Below are 16,972 nucleotides of genomic sequence, written 5' to 3'. Positions count from 1 at the left end.
AATTGTGATTTTCTTCCACACCTTTGGAGGGAAGAAAATCACAGCTTTTCCTCAATAGAATAGATATAAAAATGAACCAGACAGATAAGTAAATATATAATACACAAACATTTTAAATACATGAAACTTTTACTTGATAATTTTTATTATAATTTTTTTAAGTTGCATTTGTTTGACTCTTATAAAATTTATATATGAATTCTTCACTATGACAAAGTACAAAATAAGGGTTCGTTTGGAATTTCCATAGGAAGTAAAGCCTGTAGAACTTTAATTATAGAATTTAGTCCCTAAACTTAGAGGAAAACTAATTTTTTACTTATATTTTGATTTAAAAGTGAAATTTTAACTTCTATAAAAAGTTAATGACATTATGTCACCTACTCAAGAACTAGGGATAAGATCTGATGACATAACATATACGTTGGAGATAAATGAATAATTTTAAAAAGTAAATTAATCAATCCTTAAAACCTTTTGTAATGGAATAAAAAATTTGAAATTTGATTTACTTACACTAAAAATTAATTAGTCTTGACCTATTAATAAAAGTCAATAATAAGCGTGCTTTATAAATTGATAAAAGAAGATTAAAATGGTCATTAGTTACAAGTGATTAAAGATCATCATTTATTCATTTACCTCCAATCAAATAAATAAAAGTGAAATCAAGAAACACAAATGGCTAAAATTATATAAAAGACAAATTTATTAAACAAAAATATCGATATAAATGATAAATGAGAAGCTTACACGAAGGAGTGTAGGTGTGTGCTGACGGGGTCATTCTCCATGGACCATGAGGAAATCCAGTTTTCGCGTTTCCTGCTGTAACCCACTTCAATCAATCAAGCAATCATGTCTGACTGTCTCTGTCTTTATTAAAATATGTTTATTTATTTATTAAAACAAACTTAATAAATAACATCAACTCTGACTAATATGTGTTTGCGCGTCCCACTTTCCTCTTCATGTCTGTCTGTAAACTGCCTGTAATCTTATGTAAACTTTTTGTGTGAAACTTGAATAGCTCAAAGCCTTGAAGGAGCTAGGTAGAGTATAGTAGTTAGTTGAGTTCAATAAATAAAAGGTCTCTCTCTTTCTTCTTTTCTCTCTCTGTGTCTCACTTTCTCAAGCCCAAAGAAAATCCAAGAAAATATGGACTGGAATCGATGTTTCTGCTTCTTTTCTGCAATTCTCTTGTCCTACCTTTTGATGGGTCTTCCTGTTTCTTCTTCTTCTCCTTCTACTTTCATTTCAGGTACTTCACATTTTTCAACAGTCTTTGTTATATTTTCTGTTTTTTTTTTTTTTTTTTTTTTTTCTTTTTTTGCTAACGTTTTGTGTGTGTAATTGCAGATAGTATGTTTGAATCTCAGTCATTTACTGGCAGGAACCTTCTTCAAGCTAAAAAAGGTGCTCACTTTCACAACTGATTTCTTTATTTTGGATCAGATATTTTCTGGGTTTGTTCTTGTTTTTGTAATGCATTGGTATTGGATCTGATAGCTAAAAAGCCCCAACTTTTTGGTTTATGCCCATTTTTTAGTTTTCAATTAGATCACGTTGGATCCATCAAATCTATCTATAGGCTGATGGATTTTGCCTTTTCAGGCATACCCACTTGTAATTACTACTAGTTTTTTACTTTCATATTCCTTTCTGTTATTTTCGTTTTTTTTTTAGTTATATCTTTCTGGTTTTAAGTTATTAGTAGCATTGCAAATATGACACTGAGAAATTATTTGCTGCGAAATTAGAAACTTGTGATTAAAATAGGGAGATCTTGCCCTGAAGGCTGAAGGACTAACGAATTCAAGAGTAGAAACCTTTTTCAAGGTTCTTGCTCCATTGCCATAGCACTAAAAGAGATGATTATGAGCTTTTCTACAACTGTCAACAACATAAAATTACAACAAACTGATTGGGGTTGGATATGTATCCTAAACAGACTAATCTGGTTCAGCCACATCTGTTCTTTTTTGGGGGTTCAACATTTAAAAACATAAAACACGATTAAAAATTAAAAATTGATGTACCTTATTTTTTATGGGGCAAATTATTCCCGTATCCCCCGAAGTATGCTATTCTTTCGGTCTTGCTAGATTAGCAAAGTTATTATGGTTATACTACATTAACAGAGATATTATTGGTTTCTTTTGAAAAGGTTTTCTTCCTGAAATATTTGTGGGATATTTGCTTGTTATTTGTTCCAGAAAAAATAATTTCTCTGTTATTCATGTATAGCTTTTGTGTGAGGAAGTGATGCTGCAGTTGGGTTCATAGAGTGAAAGTTCCTTTGTTAATATCTTATATTATAGGATGCCTTCTAAGTTTTCTTCTGATAGCTTCTTGCATTTGTTTAGATTACTTGATGCCTATTGCACAAGGGTGGCATTAGAGATCATTGGAAGTGACCGGTATACCTTACTCTGCAAATAGCAGATGACTGAATGATCAGGATATGATATACAGATTAATTTTTATGTCAAATAAATTTCCACAATGGTGCTTCAGATCATTTTGAATCAAATGAGAGTGAATTAGGTGATTGACTTTGTGAATGGATATAATGAGTTTAATTATCTCTCTGATCCATTCAGGGCCATGGATTGTATATATAGCTGGCTGGTTTCTGATGTGCATATCCAAGTCTTCTTTTGCTTGTTTATGCAAAGCATCCATATTTTGTGATTTGAGAGGTGGCATATTTGAGAGAGAACTTGCCTAAGGAAAGTCACTGATGTTATCTTTAGATGGTATATTGTTTCACACTAAGGCTTTGTTTCCATCTAGGGAACGAATCATTCAGTAAGGGAAGTGAAGGAAAATTGATAAACCACTATGGAAATTTTCTTTTTCAAGGCATTATTACCTTTTCTGATTTCATAATTAATCACTTGTTCTACCCAATAGACAAAGGTAATAGAGTGGTCTGATGATATATTTACTTATGCAAAATCTGCAGCTTGCCCTGTGAACTTCGAGTTTCTGAACTACACAATCATCACAAGCAAATGCAAGGGACCCAACTACTCACCTAAATTGTGTTGTCCAGCATTCAAGGACTTTGCTTGCCCTTATGCGGATGTGATAAATGATTTGACAAATGATTGTGCCTCAACCATGTTCAGCTACATAAACCTCTATGGAAAATACCCACCTGGCCTTTTTGCCAGTGAGTGCAGGGAAGGCAAGGAGGGTCTTGCATGCCCTGCACCAGCACCATCAGTTTCAGCCAATGAAAGTGGGACTCACAACATGTATCCCTCGCCACTGCTAATGCTCACAGCCGGCTTCTTTCTGTTATTATTTAAGTCTTTATGAAGGCCAAAAGTCAACCATCTTTTTCTTTTTATTTTTCTCTATGACCTTGTGAAGATTGAAATTTTTTGATACATTAGGTTCTGGGCCTTGTTTTCCATTCTATCATCACCAGCTGGAGCTCATAAAATTTCAGTTAGGCATACCCAAAAATTAGTTTTAAGTCATTATTTATCAATTTGTACTTCGCTGCACTCAAGCTGTTGGGGTTAGGTATTGGTTGGTTGTTGTATCTTTTATTTATTGTTGATAAACTTCAATTTTTATTCATTAAAAAAAAAAACTAAACAGAACTACAGTCTTTATGTGTTTGACTATTATAAAATTTAAATATGAATTCCTCGCTGAGGCAAAGTACAACATAAGGCATTTCAAAAAATAAAAAAATAAAAAAAAGGGTACAACATAAGGGTTCGTTTGGCATTTCCATAGGAAGTAGAGCATGTAGAACTTTAGTTATAGAATTTAGTCCCCTTTTAAGTTTTTGGGCTAATTACAACTTTTACGTTTCTAGTTTAGTCAAAATTTAAGTTTTACTCGTAATTTGAAATTTAACACTTTATTCACATGAGATTAACCTAATTAAGATTTTGTAATCTACCTCTATTAAAAATGGGTTTAAATATGCATTTTTGATCCTTTTTGTCTCTCTTCACCAAAAACAAGAAAAAACATAGAAAAACAAGAGTAAATAAGACCAAAAAAGTGGTTGATAAAAACTTTTATGCAATGTTTTAGCATTTCAACCTTACATTTACACTAATTGCATCAAATTGACAGATTCTAGCAAATACCCATACTGAGAGATAGGAGGAACATAGTTCTTTATGTTGTTTTCTTCACATACGGAGTTTGGATTAGCAACTGATCCAAGGGTTTGGTTATGGTTACTTTTCTTTTGCAATTTAACTGTTTTATAAAATAATTAAGATGGAGAGACATCACTAAACAAATGATGACATATTCAAAGGTTTGATGTCACAACACACCAGATGAACATATGGGCAAAAAGAAAGTCTAAGAAAAAGAAAATCTAGAGGTAATTATAGATCAGTAAAGGATTCAATAGAGCAGGATGCCAAGAATCCTAATAGTGGAAGATCACTCAAGCGAAAAACCATAGCCAATGATGCCCACAAATCAAAATCATCCAAGGATGTAGATATGAATCTTATAAGGAATTAGCTGTAGGACCAAACTGAACAGCAGGAGGACAAGAAAGATTTTAGGAAAATTAAGAGGTCAAAGAGAATTATGTTGGAAAATCTGGTTTTGTGTTTGCATACAAAATATACAGTAGAACTAACAAATACGGATCTACTTCATTCATAAGAGATAACATGTAATCTTGAATTCTAAAACAAAAAATAGAAAGCGTATCTTGATGCAGTGAAATTCAAAACCAAGACTTGAGAATACCTCTAATCAACATTCCAATTCCACATGGTGCCCGAAAAGAGTGGTCTCTCAATCAGTCTCTATGTACGTTGATTCTTAAAGAAAGTTTTTCTTCTTCTCATTGTAGAGAAAAACTGTTTTCTTTTCTTTTTATAATACGTACATTCTAACTACCTTGGTAGTTACTTTATTTAATAACCCTTATTAAATAAAAACTGATTATCTAATTGGGTTAGTCTTTTAGGCCTACCTAATTGGGTTTTAGTTTATGGCTTGAGATGGGACCAAAGGGAACGAATAAAACTCTAACTCCAATGAGCCTTGGATTTATCTGTCAACTCTTGATAAGTCCAAAGTTGCCATTAATTATATTTAATACTACTATATAAATATAAGTGCACTCTATGCCTTATTAATAAATTATATCCCAAGACTCTAATGATATCATTTGACCATTCCATGAAATATCCATAATGAACAAAGTCATAATGAACTGTCACTTTGTAAACAATTGTTTTATCATTGAATACCCGGTTTAATCTTTTAGTTATTCATATTTATTGAAATCCGATTTCAATAAATATAAATTTTAGTAACTCCTTACTAAAGGGGGTGCCCTGAATAACCAGTTCCCATTAAACTTATCTCAATGAGATATTTCGTATCTCTAAAGAAATAGATTATGGATTCCATCTTGAGAATATGTGTTCTCTCAATGCTACGTGTGATTACCCAACATACTGAGGTTTTGACCATCAATATTAGATCTCACTCTTGATATATCAAAGTAATCTACATTTCATGATCGGGTTCCCTATTCTCTCAGGATTGAGAGTCTATGAAATTAGAAATCGTGAGATTAATTATTCAGGTGACAGTTTTTTATTGAATAATTAATCTCACAACGGTCCAATTTAATATGTCTTAACACTTAAGACACATCAACACATCAACTAAAAGTCTCCACTTCCATGATCAAGACAAGCCATCTTAGTAGATGTGTTATAGTTTTCGCAGATGAAATGTCTAATTTCATCACCGACTACGAACTATGTTTTGAGTTTACAAGGAACTTGTAATTTATATCTTTTGTGACTAAATCAAAGAAATCACATACAATGCATTTCAAGGACTATGATATTGTCACATTAGTTCATTTATAAATAATCTCATATAATTAAACAATTTAATTATTTATGACATGCCAATAAATTGGATTTTAGGGCATAAACCCCAACAAATTACTCCCACTAGTCGTATGATTCTAACATAAGAAAAATAAATCCTCCACTAAGCCTTCCTCCACCACAAAACCAAACCAAAATATCACACCTAATCTCAACAAATTCATGGCCCCAAACCCAAACCCACCATTAACAAACCTCAAACTAATTTAACAACTTCAATTGAAACCAAAACATCCACGCTAAAGACTTCCTTTAGTCAAAACTCCTGATCCTAACCCACTATTAATGAACCCCAGAAACCAAACTCAACACAAACCCTAGCCTTCTTCTCAGATCAACCATGGAGTTGCAACAAATTTGAAGTTTGAATTTTTGGGTTTGATTTAAGCTTTAGATGCTATAGCTTCGTTGGTTGCTTAGAAATGGCTGAAAGAATTTGTTTTTGTTGGATCTGATGATTCTTAACAAAAGCTTCTATGGTGGTTGTAATATTTGTTCTTAATTTTTATAAAACACTCACTTTTTGATCTTACTTTCTCTTGTTTTTCTATGTTTTTTTCTTGTTTTTTGAGGAAAGAGACATAAATGGGAGCAAAAATACATATTTAGCCCCATTTTTAACAAAGTTGGGTTACGGAACCTTAACTGAGTTAATTTTAGATGGGTAAAGTGTCAAATTTCAAATCATAGGTAGACAACTTAAATTTCGGTCAAACCATAAGTGGATAAGTTGTAATTAGCACTAAATTTTTATTTTTTTATTTTATATAAAAGCTGTAGAATTTAGTCCCTAAACTTAGAGGAAAGCCTTTTTTTTTTATACTTATATATGTCTATTTGAAAGTGAATTTTAAACTTCCATATAAAATTAATGACATCATGTCACGTACTAGAGCTGGGGATAAGATTCAATGACATAACATATAGTTTGAAGATATTTAAAAAAAAAAAAAAAAATGAAGTTAAAGTATACTAGTCAATTGGTAAAATTTCTTATAGTTGAATAAAAAATATGAAACTGAAATCAGCCTAAAAAAAAAACCTAATATGTCTTAACCTGATAGAAAGCAATCATAAATCATAAGTGTGCTTCATAAATTGATGATATTACCTACCCTAAAATAAGATTACAATGGTCATTAGTTATAAGTCATTAAAGATCATCATTTATTTATTTACCTCTGATCAAATAAGTAAAAGTTAAATCAAGAAACACAAATGGCAAAAATCAATCAATCAATATCAATATATATATATATATATATATAAAAGTAGAGACCTTATCATGTGAGAGTCTAAGGGTCTGTTTGGATTGAGTTTTTTGATAACTCAATTCTCTGTTTCCTTAACTCATAACTCAAAAATAGTGGGACCCATAGTAAAAAGGTTGTTTGGCCAAACGATAACTCTGTTTCCATAACTCTATTTCCATCACTCAATTCTCTGATTTTTGAGTTATGAGTTATGGAAACTGAAAACAACAAAAGGCTGTTTTCAGTTTCCATAACTCATAACTCAATGGCATTTCCGTAAATAAACACACATGAGGGACCCACAGCCGCAACTTTTGACCACCTTTTATTTTTTTTTATTTTTTTTTCTCTGGGTTGGCGTTGTTCTTTTTTTTCTTTTTTCTTTTTTCTGGGTTGGCGTTGTTCTTTTTTTTTTTTTTTTTTTCTTTTTCTGGGTTGGCGTTGTTCTTTTTTTTTTTTCTTTTCTGGGTTGGCTGTTCGGTTTGGTTTTTTTTTTTTTTTTTTTTTTTAATTATATATATATATATTAGCTTCGGTGAGTTGGGTACTAAAAAAAAAAAAAAAAAACTGTACTGGCTGACAGGTGTGGGAGTGATGGGACCCATGAATAGTGTGAAAAAATTGAGTGATGAAAATAAAAGTGATGTTGCCAAATGAGTGTGAAAAAATGAGTGATGAGTGATGAGTTATGAGTGATGAGTGATGAGTGATGGAAATTGAGTGACGAAAATTGAGTGATGAAAAATCTTTACCCAAACAGGCCCTAAAGTTTTGTCAAGTGGCACACTCTTTGAAAAGGAGAAGTAAATTATCACCATCTTCTCAAAATAAAAAATAAAAACTCTTCATTTTTCGAATGACTCTTTGTTTTGCTACACTTCAAGTAATAGATAGTTAATGACTCTTTCTTTTCCGAATTAACCATAGTCTCCAAAGGTTTTAATTGACCATCGTTTCTTCAGCTTCTTTGTTTTTGAATTTTCATATGTTTAGTTTTCCAATTCCCAAAGCATACCACACCATCTTTTTTTTTTTTTTTAGGAGCACACCACGCCTACTTCTCTTCGTCTGTTACAATATGCATTTTGATTTTGCTTTTGCTATGCTTATGTTGCTATTTACTAAGATTATAATTATGTGTTGTATAGTTTGCTAAAATAACATGTTGTCTTATTGTGTTCCTAGGAAAAATTATTTTCATCTCATGAAATTTGTGCTGGATCCAAGGGCAAAAGAATCTTCCCCATGTTCATTCACATGGGTTGGTAATCAACAATATTCCCCATCTTGCACATACCTGCCTAGGGTCCCTCATGGTAATTTTTTTCTCTCTCTCCCTCCGAGTATCAAGCTGTTCTTTTATTAAATGTACTTGATTCGTATGGCCTTTTGGGGAAGCATAATATTAAATTATGCATTTTACTAATTATTTGTGTCTAACATTATGGTGCCACATCTTCCAAATTTGTTTTTTTGGCGGATAGTTAATTTATTTTCTGAATTCCTCAATGTCTTTCACAATCTGCAGAGAAAGAAACATCATTGCAACTTCAATGATATCAATGTAATTATTGTTTTCCTTTCTTTTCTTTTCTTTTTTTTCCCATTTTCCGAATTTGTGTAGTTGTTAAGTTGATGTTTCGGTATTGTTATATACAACTTGATTCATATATATTATTTTTCTTGATTGATTTGATACATCCAAAAGGGAGACATTCGCAAAGGTAACATGTAATAATGTTGTTATTTGCTTGATTTTCATTTGAGTTTTATGAAGTTTTAGCCTCCACAAGAATTAACACTTGAAGACTCCGACCAAAAAAAAAAAAAAAAAAACTCTTTGACGATTGCAAAAAGATAATTGTCTAACAAAAAACCACACAATTTGAAAGATCATTTCTTTAACCTAACGAAAATACATGCACTTTAATCCTTTTATATTGTTACTAATAATTTTAATGTGTAATTTTTTGGTGGTAGAGATTAAGAAGAACCATGACATGTAGCTTGGTGGTGTTAGGACTTAGGAGAGCTCTTGAGCTAAGAAAGTTGTTTTTATCCAAAAGATTTTATTTTTATTTTTTATGGAAGAGTTTTAATACAACCTTTATGCATTTGTATATATTTTTGTGTAAGCACACACATACACGTTTATGTGTGTGAGTAGTTGTTATTATGTGATACTATTGCTACTTTTTTATTAATCTTAATTCAAATATCGCAACATACTCCAACTGATTAAAAATATATTAATTAGAGTAATCATTACTATGTTCAGATTGTAGTTTTCAATACTTGATTTATGGACAAAATTGCCAAATGCCCGTTTCGGGAAAACTAATTAGCATTTTGTCCTTCTTCCCAAACTAAATAGGGAAATGCCCCTCTTTTGGAACTCGACTTTTTCAAAATCGAGTTAAGCCCTATAATGACGTTTTTAAGGACCTATAGTGACGTTTTTAAAGACATATAGTGGCGTTTTATAACTTGATATTCATGAAATCGAGTTATAGGCAATAAAATTGCCTATAACTCGATTTCATGGATATCAAGTTATAAAACGTCACTATAGGTCCTTAAAAACGTCACTATACGGTTCCAGAAATTTTTTATTTTTTTAACTCGATTTTGAGAAAATCGAGTTTTAAAAGAGGGGCATTTCCTTAATTAGTTTGGGAAGAAGGGCAAAATGCTAATTAGTTTGGCTGAAAAGGGCAGAAGCCCATTTTGTCCCTTGATTTATGTACAATTGTACAATTTCTATATATTTTCTAACAAAAATTTGCAATTGATTATAATTGTACAAAATTAGGTATTGCAATATTTCCAAGGCCATATAAGCTACAATTTCGTTCTTATAAAGATTTGAAGAAGGATATAATGAGGTATGTTATACTAAATGATAAGTTAACTATCTTACTACACATCAGCTTGCTTGCATCTTCAAATAGGTATTTTGTTGTTGTTTTTCTCACCAATTGGTTTAGTTCTATTCTTCCTCATAATTTGTTTTTGTGCCCAACATTATCTTTTTGGTATCTAATGATGTATTATTATCTAATGGGATGGTTTCATAATAATTCTATGTTTTTTTATTGAGCATTATACTTTGATGTCATATATATCTTTTTCTTTTCTTTTCTCTTCTTTTCTTTTTCTTGATAATTCAATAATTGAGGAAGGGGGTTTTAAATCCTGTACATCACCGTTAAAAACACCGAGAGATTCTTATTAATCTAGAAAGCTCTTAGTGATGTCTATGCACATCATAATATACCCGCACATCATGCGGGCACATCGGCTAGTTATATTAAAGACTAATTTAGTAAACAAAAATATTCACATAAATGATAAATGAGAAGCTTACACCATGGAGATAGAGAGAGTGTTGGTGTGTGCTGACTGCTGACTGCTGACGGGGTCATTCTCACTCCATGAGGAAATATAGTTCTCGCGTTTCCTGCTGTAACCCACTTCAATCAATCATGCAAGACTGTCTCTGTTTTTATTAAAATATTTTTATTTATTTATTAAAACTAACTCAATAAATAACATCAACTCTGACTAATTCGTGAGAGAGAAAGAGAGATGTGAGTGAGTAATCTTCTTCCCTAATACCAAAGCTCTCTTTCTCACTCACTCACTCACTCACTTCCTCTTCAAGCTCAAAACTCTGATTAATTCTTGTTTGTGTGTGTCCTCCTTTCCTCTTCATGTCTGTCTGTAAACTGTAATCTTATGTAAACTCTTTGTCTGAAATTTGAATAGCTCAAAGCTTTTTTCTTTTGTTAGTTAAAAAGATAAATTGAAGGAATTGAAGGAGCTAGGTAGAGCAGTAGTTAGCTCAGTTGACAGTTCATTAAATAAAAGGTCTCTCTCTTTCTTCTTTTCTCTCTCTGTTTCTTTCACTTTCTCAAGCCCACAGAAAATCCAAGAAAATATGGACTGGAATCGATGTTTCTGCTTCTTCTCTGCAATCCTCTTGTCCTACCTTTTGATGGGTCTTCCTGTTTCTTCTTCTTCTCCTCCCACTTTCATTTCAGGTACTTCACATTTTTCAACAGTCTTAGTCTTTTTTGAAACATGTGATTCTCTATATTTTCTGTTTTTTTTTTTTTTTTTTTTTTGCTAACGTTTGTGTGTGTAATTGCAGATAGTATGTTTGAATCTCAGTCATTTACTGGCAGGAACCTTCTTCAAGCTAAAAAAGGTGCTAACTTTCACAACTGATTTCTTTATTTTCGATCAGATATTTTCTGGGTTTGTTCTTGTTTTGTAATGCATTGGTATTGGATCTGATAGCTAAAAAGCCCCAACTTTGGTTTATGCCCATTTTTTTAGTTTTCAATTAGACCACGTTGGATCCATCAAATCTATCTATAGGCTGATGGATTTTGCCTTTTCAGGCATACCCACTTGTAATCATTACTAGTTTATGGCTTTGAGGCTTTCAGATTCCTTTCTGTTATTTCCGTTTTTTTAGTTATATCCTTCTGGATTTTAGTTAGGAGCATTACAAATATGACACTGAGAAATTATTTGCTGCGAAATTAGAAACCTGTGATTAAAATAGGGAGATCTTGCCCTGAAGGCTGAAGGAGTAATGAATTCAAGAGTAGAAACCTTTTTCAAAGTGCTTGCCCCATTGCCATAGCACTAAAAGAGATGATTATGAGCTTTTCTACAACTGTCAAAAACATAAAATAACAACCAAATCTTATTTCCAAAATTTCAGCCGGCTATGTATCCTCAACAAACTAATTGGGGTCGGCTAGGTATCCTAAACAGACTAATCAAGTTCAGCCACATCTATTCTTTTTTGGGGGTGCAACATTTAAAAACTGTTGTGAGATTTGTGAAACAATCTGTTTACGTAAGGTTAAAGAGTAGAGAAGAGAAAATATGACACAAGGAATTTACGTGGTTTGGCAATATGCCTATATCCATGGGAGGTGATAGAATAAAGTTTGACTATAACTATGAAGATTACAACAATAGCTTGAAGACACTCTCACACAAGGATTTCTTGATGTGAACCCCGTCAAGAATAACGAGACCCAACAATGAAAGGGAACCCAAGATCGTTCTATGGACAGATTCAAATGGGAGACCTCGACCCGTTGTTTATGACAAACAAGAACCTCGGTATAAGGAAGACGCCACAAACAGTGGTGGAAACTCCGTTTGATAAGTCGAGATGAACACCACGGGAATTCCCGATAAGTTCGAGTAGTTCTTCAAAGAATCAAAGAGAATAAACCTCACAAGTTTTATCAATAATCTCTCAAAAAAGTTTACAGACTTAGATGACTATTTAAGGGCTCCTTAAAACTTGACAGATAAGAAAATATATTCTAAAATAACTCCTAATTGATACCTAACCATATAGGAATAAAGTTTGACCTAAAAAGTATTAAATGCACCTAAAAACAAGGAAATAAATCACCTAAACCTAGAATAACGTTTTTTACATAGATCCAAAATATTTCATGTCAATTCTTAGCCTTGACCGGATCCTTTTAGAACTTGAATCAAGGTGACGATTTTTTGTTGCCCACGTGGATCATGCTCAATGGGCCTCCACGAGTTTGCTTGAGCCCATAACTCTTGGATGAGTTCGTTGAATATATTCTTGAACTTCTTTGTTTGTGCTCTTGTAATTGGCCCAATTGGTACTTGAACGAGATCCTTCGAAGCGGTGCCTTGATCTCCATCATTTCTTTTAAAAATAACCAAATCCTTCAAACTATTTTATTAGTAAGGCAACGTTTCAAATTATTTTCGTTTCTAACAATTTGAGTCCAGAGGACTTGATTTTGCCATTTGAAAATACGCTTGAAAATCAAGTGTGAGACACTCGATTTTCAAACTTGAGTTTCTCACACTCGATTTCCAAGTGCATTTTCAAATGGCAAAATCGAGTCCTCTGGACTCGAATTGTTAGAAACAAAAATAGTTTGAAACGTTGCCTAACTAATAATATAGTTTCGGATTTACAGTTATTTTTTAAGAAAATCCCTCACACAAGCCCAAACCCCATATACACCCTTGGTTCTCTCACAAATAAATAGAGAACACCCTATTGTATTTAGACAAGAGTTGTAGGACACTCTAACTTCCTATCTTTGGTGCACACACACTGTAGAAGATATTTCTCTTTTGCTATCTCACATAGGAGCGCTCTTGCATCTTCTCTATTTATAGCTAGATGTTCAGCCAAAATGTCAATAGTTTCAGCACATGAAACTTATCAATTCAAAGAAGATGACCAGCATTATTGCCAACGGAGTCATCCATTTCAGCTACAAGAAGAAAGCAAGAATTTGGTTTGCATGTCAGATGTTGTTCGTTCCTTGCCTTTTTGACAATTCATGCAAGACAACATTTAATGCTTGCTTGTAATATCAATCCACCGACATTACAATTTAAGCCATTCCAACAAATCTCCACCTTGGCTTGAATTGTATCAAGCTTCACAAACGAAACTCTTCGATCGCCTCCACCTTAGCCCATACGGACTATCACAAGCCACAAACACTAGTCAAGTCCAAGCAGTGCTTGAATTTGTTTGTAGGTGCCAGCTTCGTCAATATATCGGCTGCATTCTATAAAATGTCAATCTTCTGAAGAACAATCTCTCCTGTGACAATCAACTCCCTTATCATGTGGAATCTTACATCAATGCATGATAAACCTGATGCTTTGCCAAGTAAATGGCACTCTGACTATCACAATGCAACTGAACTCCTCCTTGGTTCAAACCAAGCTCTTTGACTAGCGCTTTCAGCCACAGTGCTTCCTTTGCAACTTCAACTACCGCCATGTACTCAGCTTCTATAGTAGACATGGTGACTAGGGATTGTACTGTGGATCTCCAAAAAATGGACCCTCCTAATAGTGTGAACACATATCCTATAGTAGACCTTCTGTCATCCATATTGCCTGGATAGTTTGAATCCACATATCCTACCACTGAATTATTCCCATGTTTCCTCGCAAACAAGATCGCATATCTTGCAATTCCATTCAGGTATCTGAATATCCACTTCATTGCATTTCAATGCTCTCTACCTGGGTTTTCCATGTACTTATTGATAGTACTCACTGCATGAACCAAATCCGGCCTAGTGCAAACCATCATGTACATTAAAACCAAGCTGCACTTGCATATGGAACCTTTGACATGCCTTCAATTTCTTTTTCGTTACTTAGGAACCAACTACCAAATAATTTGAAGTGATTTGCCAGTGGGGTGCTTACGGGCTTAGCATCTTACATGTTGAATTTTTCATAAACTTTTCTGATATAGTTCTTTTGAGATAACCACAACTTTCTTGACTCCCTATCCCTGCAAATCTCCGTACCCAAAATTTTCTTAGCAATACCCAAGTCTTTCATGTCAAATTCTTTGCGCAACAAAGACTTTAGCCTGTCAACCTCACACATGCTCTTAGCAACAATTAACATATAGTAACCAAAAAAATATAAGAACCATCATCGAGCCTCCTAACATATACACAACAATCATGCTCACAACGAGTATAACCAATCTGAATCATATAGGAATCAAACCTCTTGTATCATATCTGGGAGATTGTATAAGCCATAGAGTGACTTTTTCAATTTGCAAACAAGATTCTCTGTACCTGGTTTCTTGAATCCCTCTAGTTGTTCCAAGAAGATTTCTTCCTCCAAATTCCCATGAAGGAATGCCGTCTTCACATCCAATTATTCCAATTCCAGATCTTGATGTGCTATCAAGGCCAACAGGCCCAACACTACCCTGATAGAAGTATGCCTGGCCACAGGTGAGAAAACCTCATCTAGTCAATCCCATGTCTTTGTAAATATCCCTTTGCCACCGATCTCGCTTTGAATCGTTCTCCTTCCCTTTTTGATATTGCTTCCTTCTTTCTGAAAACCCACTTGCAACCTATCGATTTCTTTCCCTTTGGAAGTTCTGACAACTCTCAAGTCTTGTTCTTATTCAAGGACTCCATCTCTTGCACCATAGTTTCCATCCACTTATCCCTTTTAGAGCTATCAATTGCTTCTTGAAAAGTGGAAGGATCCCCGCTACTGATTACTAAGCAATAAGAAGCAAGATCCTCGAAACCATACCTAACCGGTGGTCTTATGGTTATACTACATCAACAAAGATATTATTGGTTTTTTTTTTTAAAGGTTTTCCTCCTGAAATATTAGTGGGATATTTGCTTGTTGTTTGTTCCAGAAAAAATAATTTCTCTGTTATTCACGTATAGCTTTTGTGTGAGGAAGTGATGCTGCAGTTGGGTTCATAGAGTGAAGTTCATTTGTTTATATCTTATATTATAGGATGCATTCTAAGTTTTCTCCTGATAACTTCTTGCATTTGTTTAGACTACTTGATCACAAGGGTGGCATTAGAGATCATTAGAAGTGAATGGTATACCATACTCTGCAAATAGCAGATGACTGAATGATCAGGATTAGACACATTAATTTTTATGTCAAATAAATTTCCACAATGGTGCTTCAGATCATTCTGAATCAAAGGCGAGTAAATTAGGTGATTGACTTTGTGAATCCATAATGAGTTTAACCATCACTCCGATCCATTCAGACCATGGATTGTATACATACAGTTACGATGATAATATAGCTGGCTGGTTTCTGATGTGCATATCCATATCTTCTTTTGCTTGTTTATGCAAAGCATTCATCTTTTGTGACTTGAGAGGTGGCATATTTGAGAGAGAACTTGCCTAAGGAATGTCATTGATGTTATCTTTAGAACGTATATTGTTCCACACTAAGGCTTTGTTTGCATCTAGGGAACGAATCATTCAGTAAGGGAAGTGAAGGAAAATTGATAAACCACTATGGAAATTTTCTTTTTCAAGGCATTATTACTTTTCTGTTTTCATAATTAATCACTTGTTCTACCCAATATACAAAGGTAATAGAGTGGTCTGATGATATATTTACTTATGCAAAATCTGCAGCTTGCCCTGTGAGCTTCGAGTTTCTGAACTACACAATCATCACAAGCAAATGCAAAGGACCCAACTACCCACCTGATCAGTGTTGTCCAGCATTCAAGGAATTTGCTTGCCCTTATGCGGACGTGTTAAATGATTTGACAAATGATTGTGCCTCAACCATGTTCAGCTACATAAACCTCTATGGAAAATACCCACCTGGCCTTTTTGCCAGTGAGTGCAGGGAAGGCAAGGAGGGTCTTGCATGCCCTGCACTAGCACCATCAATTTCAGCCAATGAAAGTGGGTCTCACAACATGTACCCCTGCCCACTGCTAATGCTCACAGCTGGCTTCTTTCTGTTATTATTTAAGTCTTTATGAAGGCCAAAAGTCAACTATCTTTTTCTTTTTCTCTATGACCTCGTGAAGAAGATTACATTTTTTTGATACATCAGGTTCTGGGCATTGTTTTCCCTTAAATCATCACCAGCTGGAGCTGAAGCATTAGCCAGTTGCTATTTTAGCAACCCACTGGCTCAAATTGAGCTTTACCCGGGTGTGGGTTGCTAAAAAGTTGGAAGAGAGAGATAGGAAAGAAGAGAGAGAATGAGTTGGCTAGGTAGCTTATATTACTTTAATAAGTTATATGTAAAAAAATAAAAACTAGAATGTTGTGTGAAATGTAAAACAGGTTGGTAAAATAAATAAAATTGTGTTTGAGGATGTAAAATAAGTTTTTTTTTTTTTTTTTTTTTTTTTTTTTTTAAATCCCCATGCTAGTGTTAAAACTAATTTTGGGTATGCCTAACTGAAATTTATGATGTATCAATTTGTACTTTGCACTT

General features: G+C 33.5%; 2 protein-coding genes across 2 annotated transcripts; both read left to right on the top strand.

Annotated features, from left to right (window-relative positions):
• The first annotated feature begins 925 nt into the window (after positions 1-925).
• On the top strand, positions 926-3,614 carry LOC115958444 (GPI-anchored protein LLG1). The gene is made up of 3 exons (XM_031076857.1): positions 926-1,261; positions 1,360-1,416; positions 2,969-3,614. Exons 1-3 carry the CDS (start codon positions 1,159-1,161, stop codon positions 3,325-3,327), a joined length of 519 nt encoding a protein of 172 aa, XP_030932717.1. The 5' UTR covers positions 926-1,158; the 3' UTR covers positions 3,328-3,614.
• A 6,957-nt stretch (positions 3,615-10,571) lies between these two features.
• Positions 10,572-16,866, top strand: LOC115957393 (GPI-anchored protein LLG1-like). Its single transcript, XM_031075621.1, has 3 exons — positions 10,572-11,205; positions 11,316-11,372; positions 16,150-16,866. Exons 1-3 carry the CDS (start codon positions 11,103-11,105, stop codon positions 16,506-16,508), a joined length of 519 nt encoding a protein of 172 aa, XP_030931481.1. The 5' UTR covers positions 10,572-11,102; the 3' UTR covers positions 16,509-16,866.
• Positions 16,867-16,972: the final 106 nt, after the last annotated feature.

The sequence above is a fragment of the Quercus lobata genome, chromosome 8 (genome assembly GCF_001633185.2).
Source record: "Quercus lobata isolate SW786 chromosome 8, ValleyOak3.0 Primary Assembly, whole genome shotgun sequence".
NCBI lineage: Eukaryota > Viridiplantae > Streptophyta > Magnoliopsida > Fagales > Fagaceae > Quercus > Quercus lobata.
The sequence above is the reverse complement of the archived record's forward strand: the minus strand, read 5'-3'. Positions and strand labels throughout refer to the sequence as shown.

Coding starts and splice junctions, on each gene's coding strand:
- LOC115958444 (XM_031076857.1), top strand. CDS start 1,159: ATGGACTGGAATCGATGTTTCTGCTTCTTTTCTGCAATTCTCTTGTCC. Junction 1,262..1,359: donor TCCTTCTACTTTCATTTCAG/GTACTTCACATT, acceptor GTGTAATTGCAG/ATAGTATGTTTGAATCTCAG. Junction 1,417..2,968: donor CCTTCTTCAAGCTAAAAAAG/GTGCTCACTTTC, acceptor CAAAATCTGCAG/CTTGCCCTGTGAACTTCGAG.
- LOC115957393 (XM_031075621.1), top strand. CDS start 11,103: ATGGACTGGAATCGATGTTTCTGCTTCTTCTCTGCAATCCTCTTGTCC. Junction 11,206..11,315: donor TCCTCCCACTTTCATTTCAG/GTACTTCACATT, acceptor GTGTAATTGCAG/ATAGTATGTTTGAATCTCAG. Junction 11,373..16,149: donor CCTTCTTCAAGCTAAAAAAG/GTGCTAACTTTC, acceptor CAAAATCTGCAG/CTTGCCCTGTGAGCTTCGAG.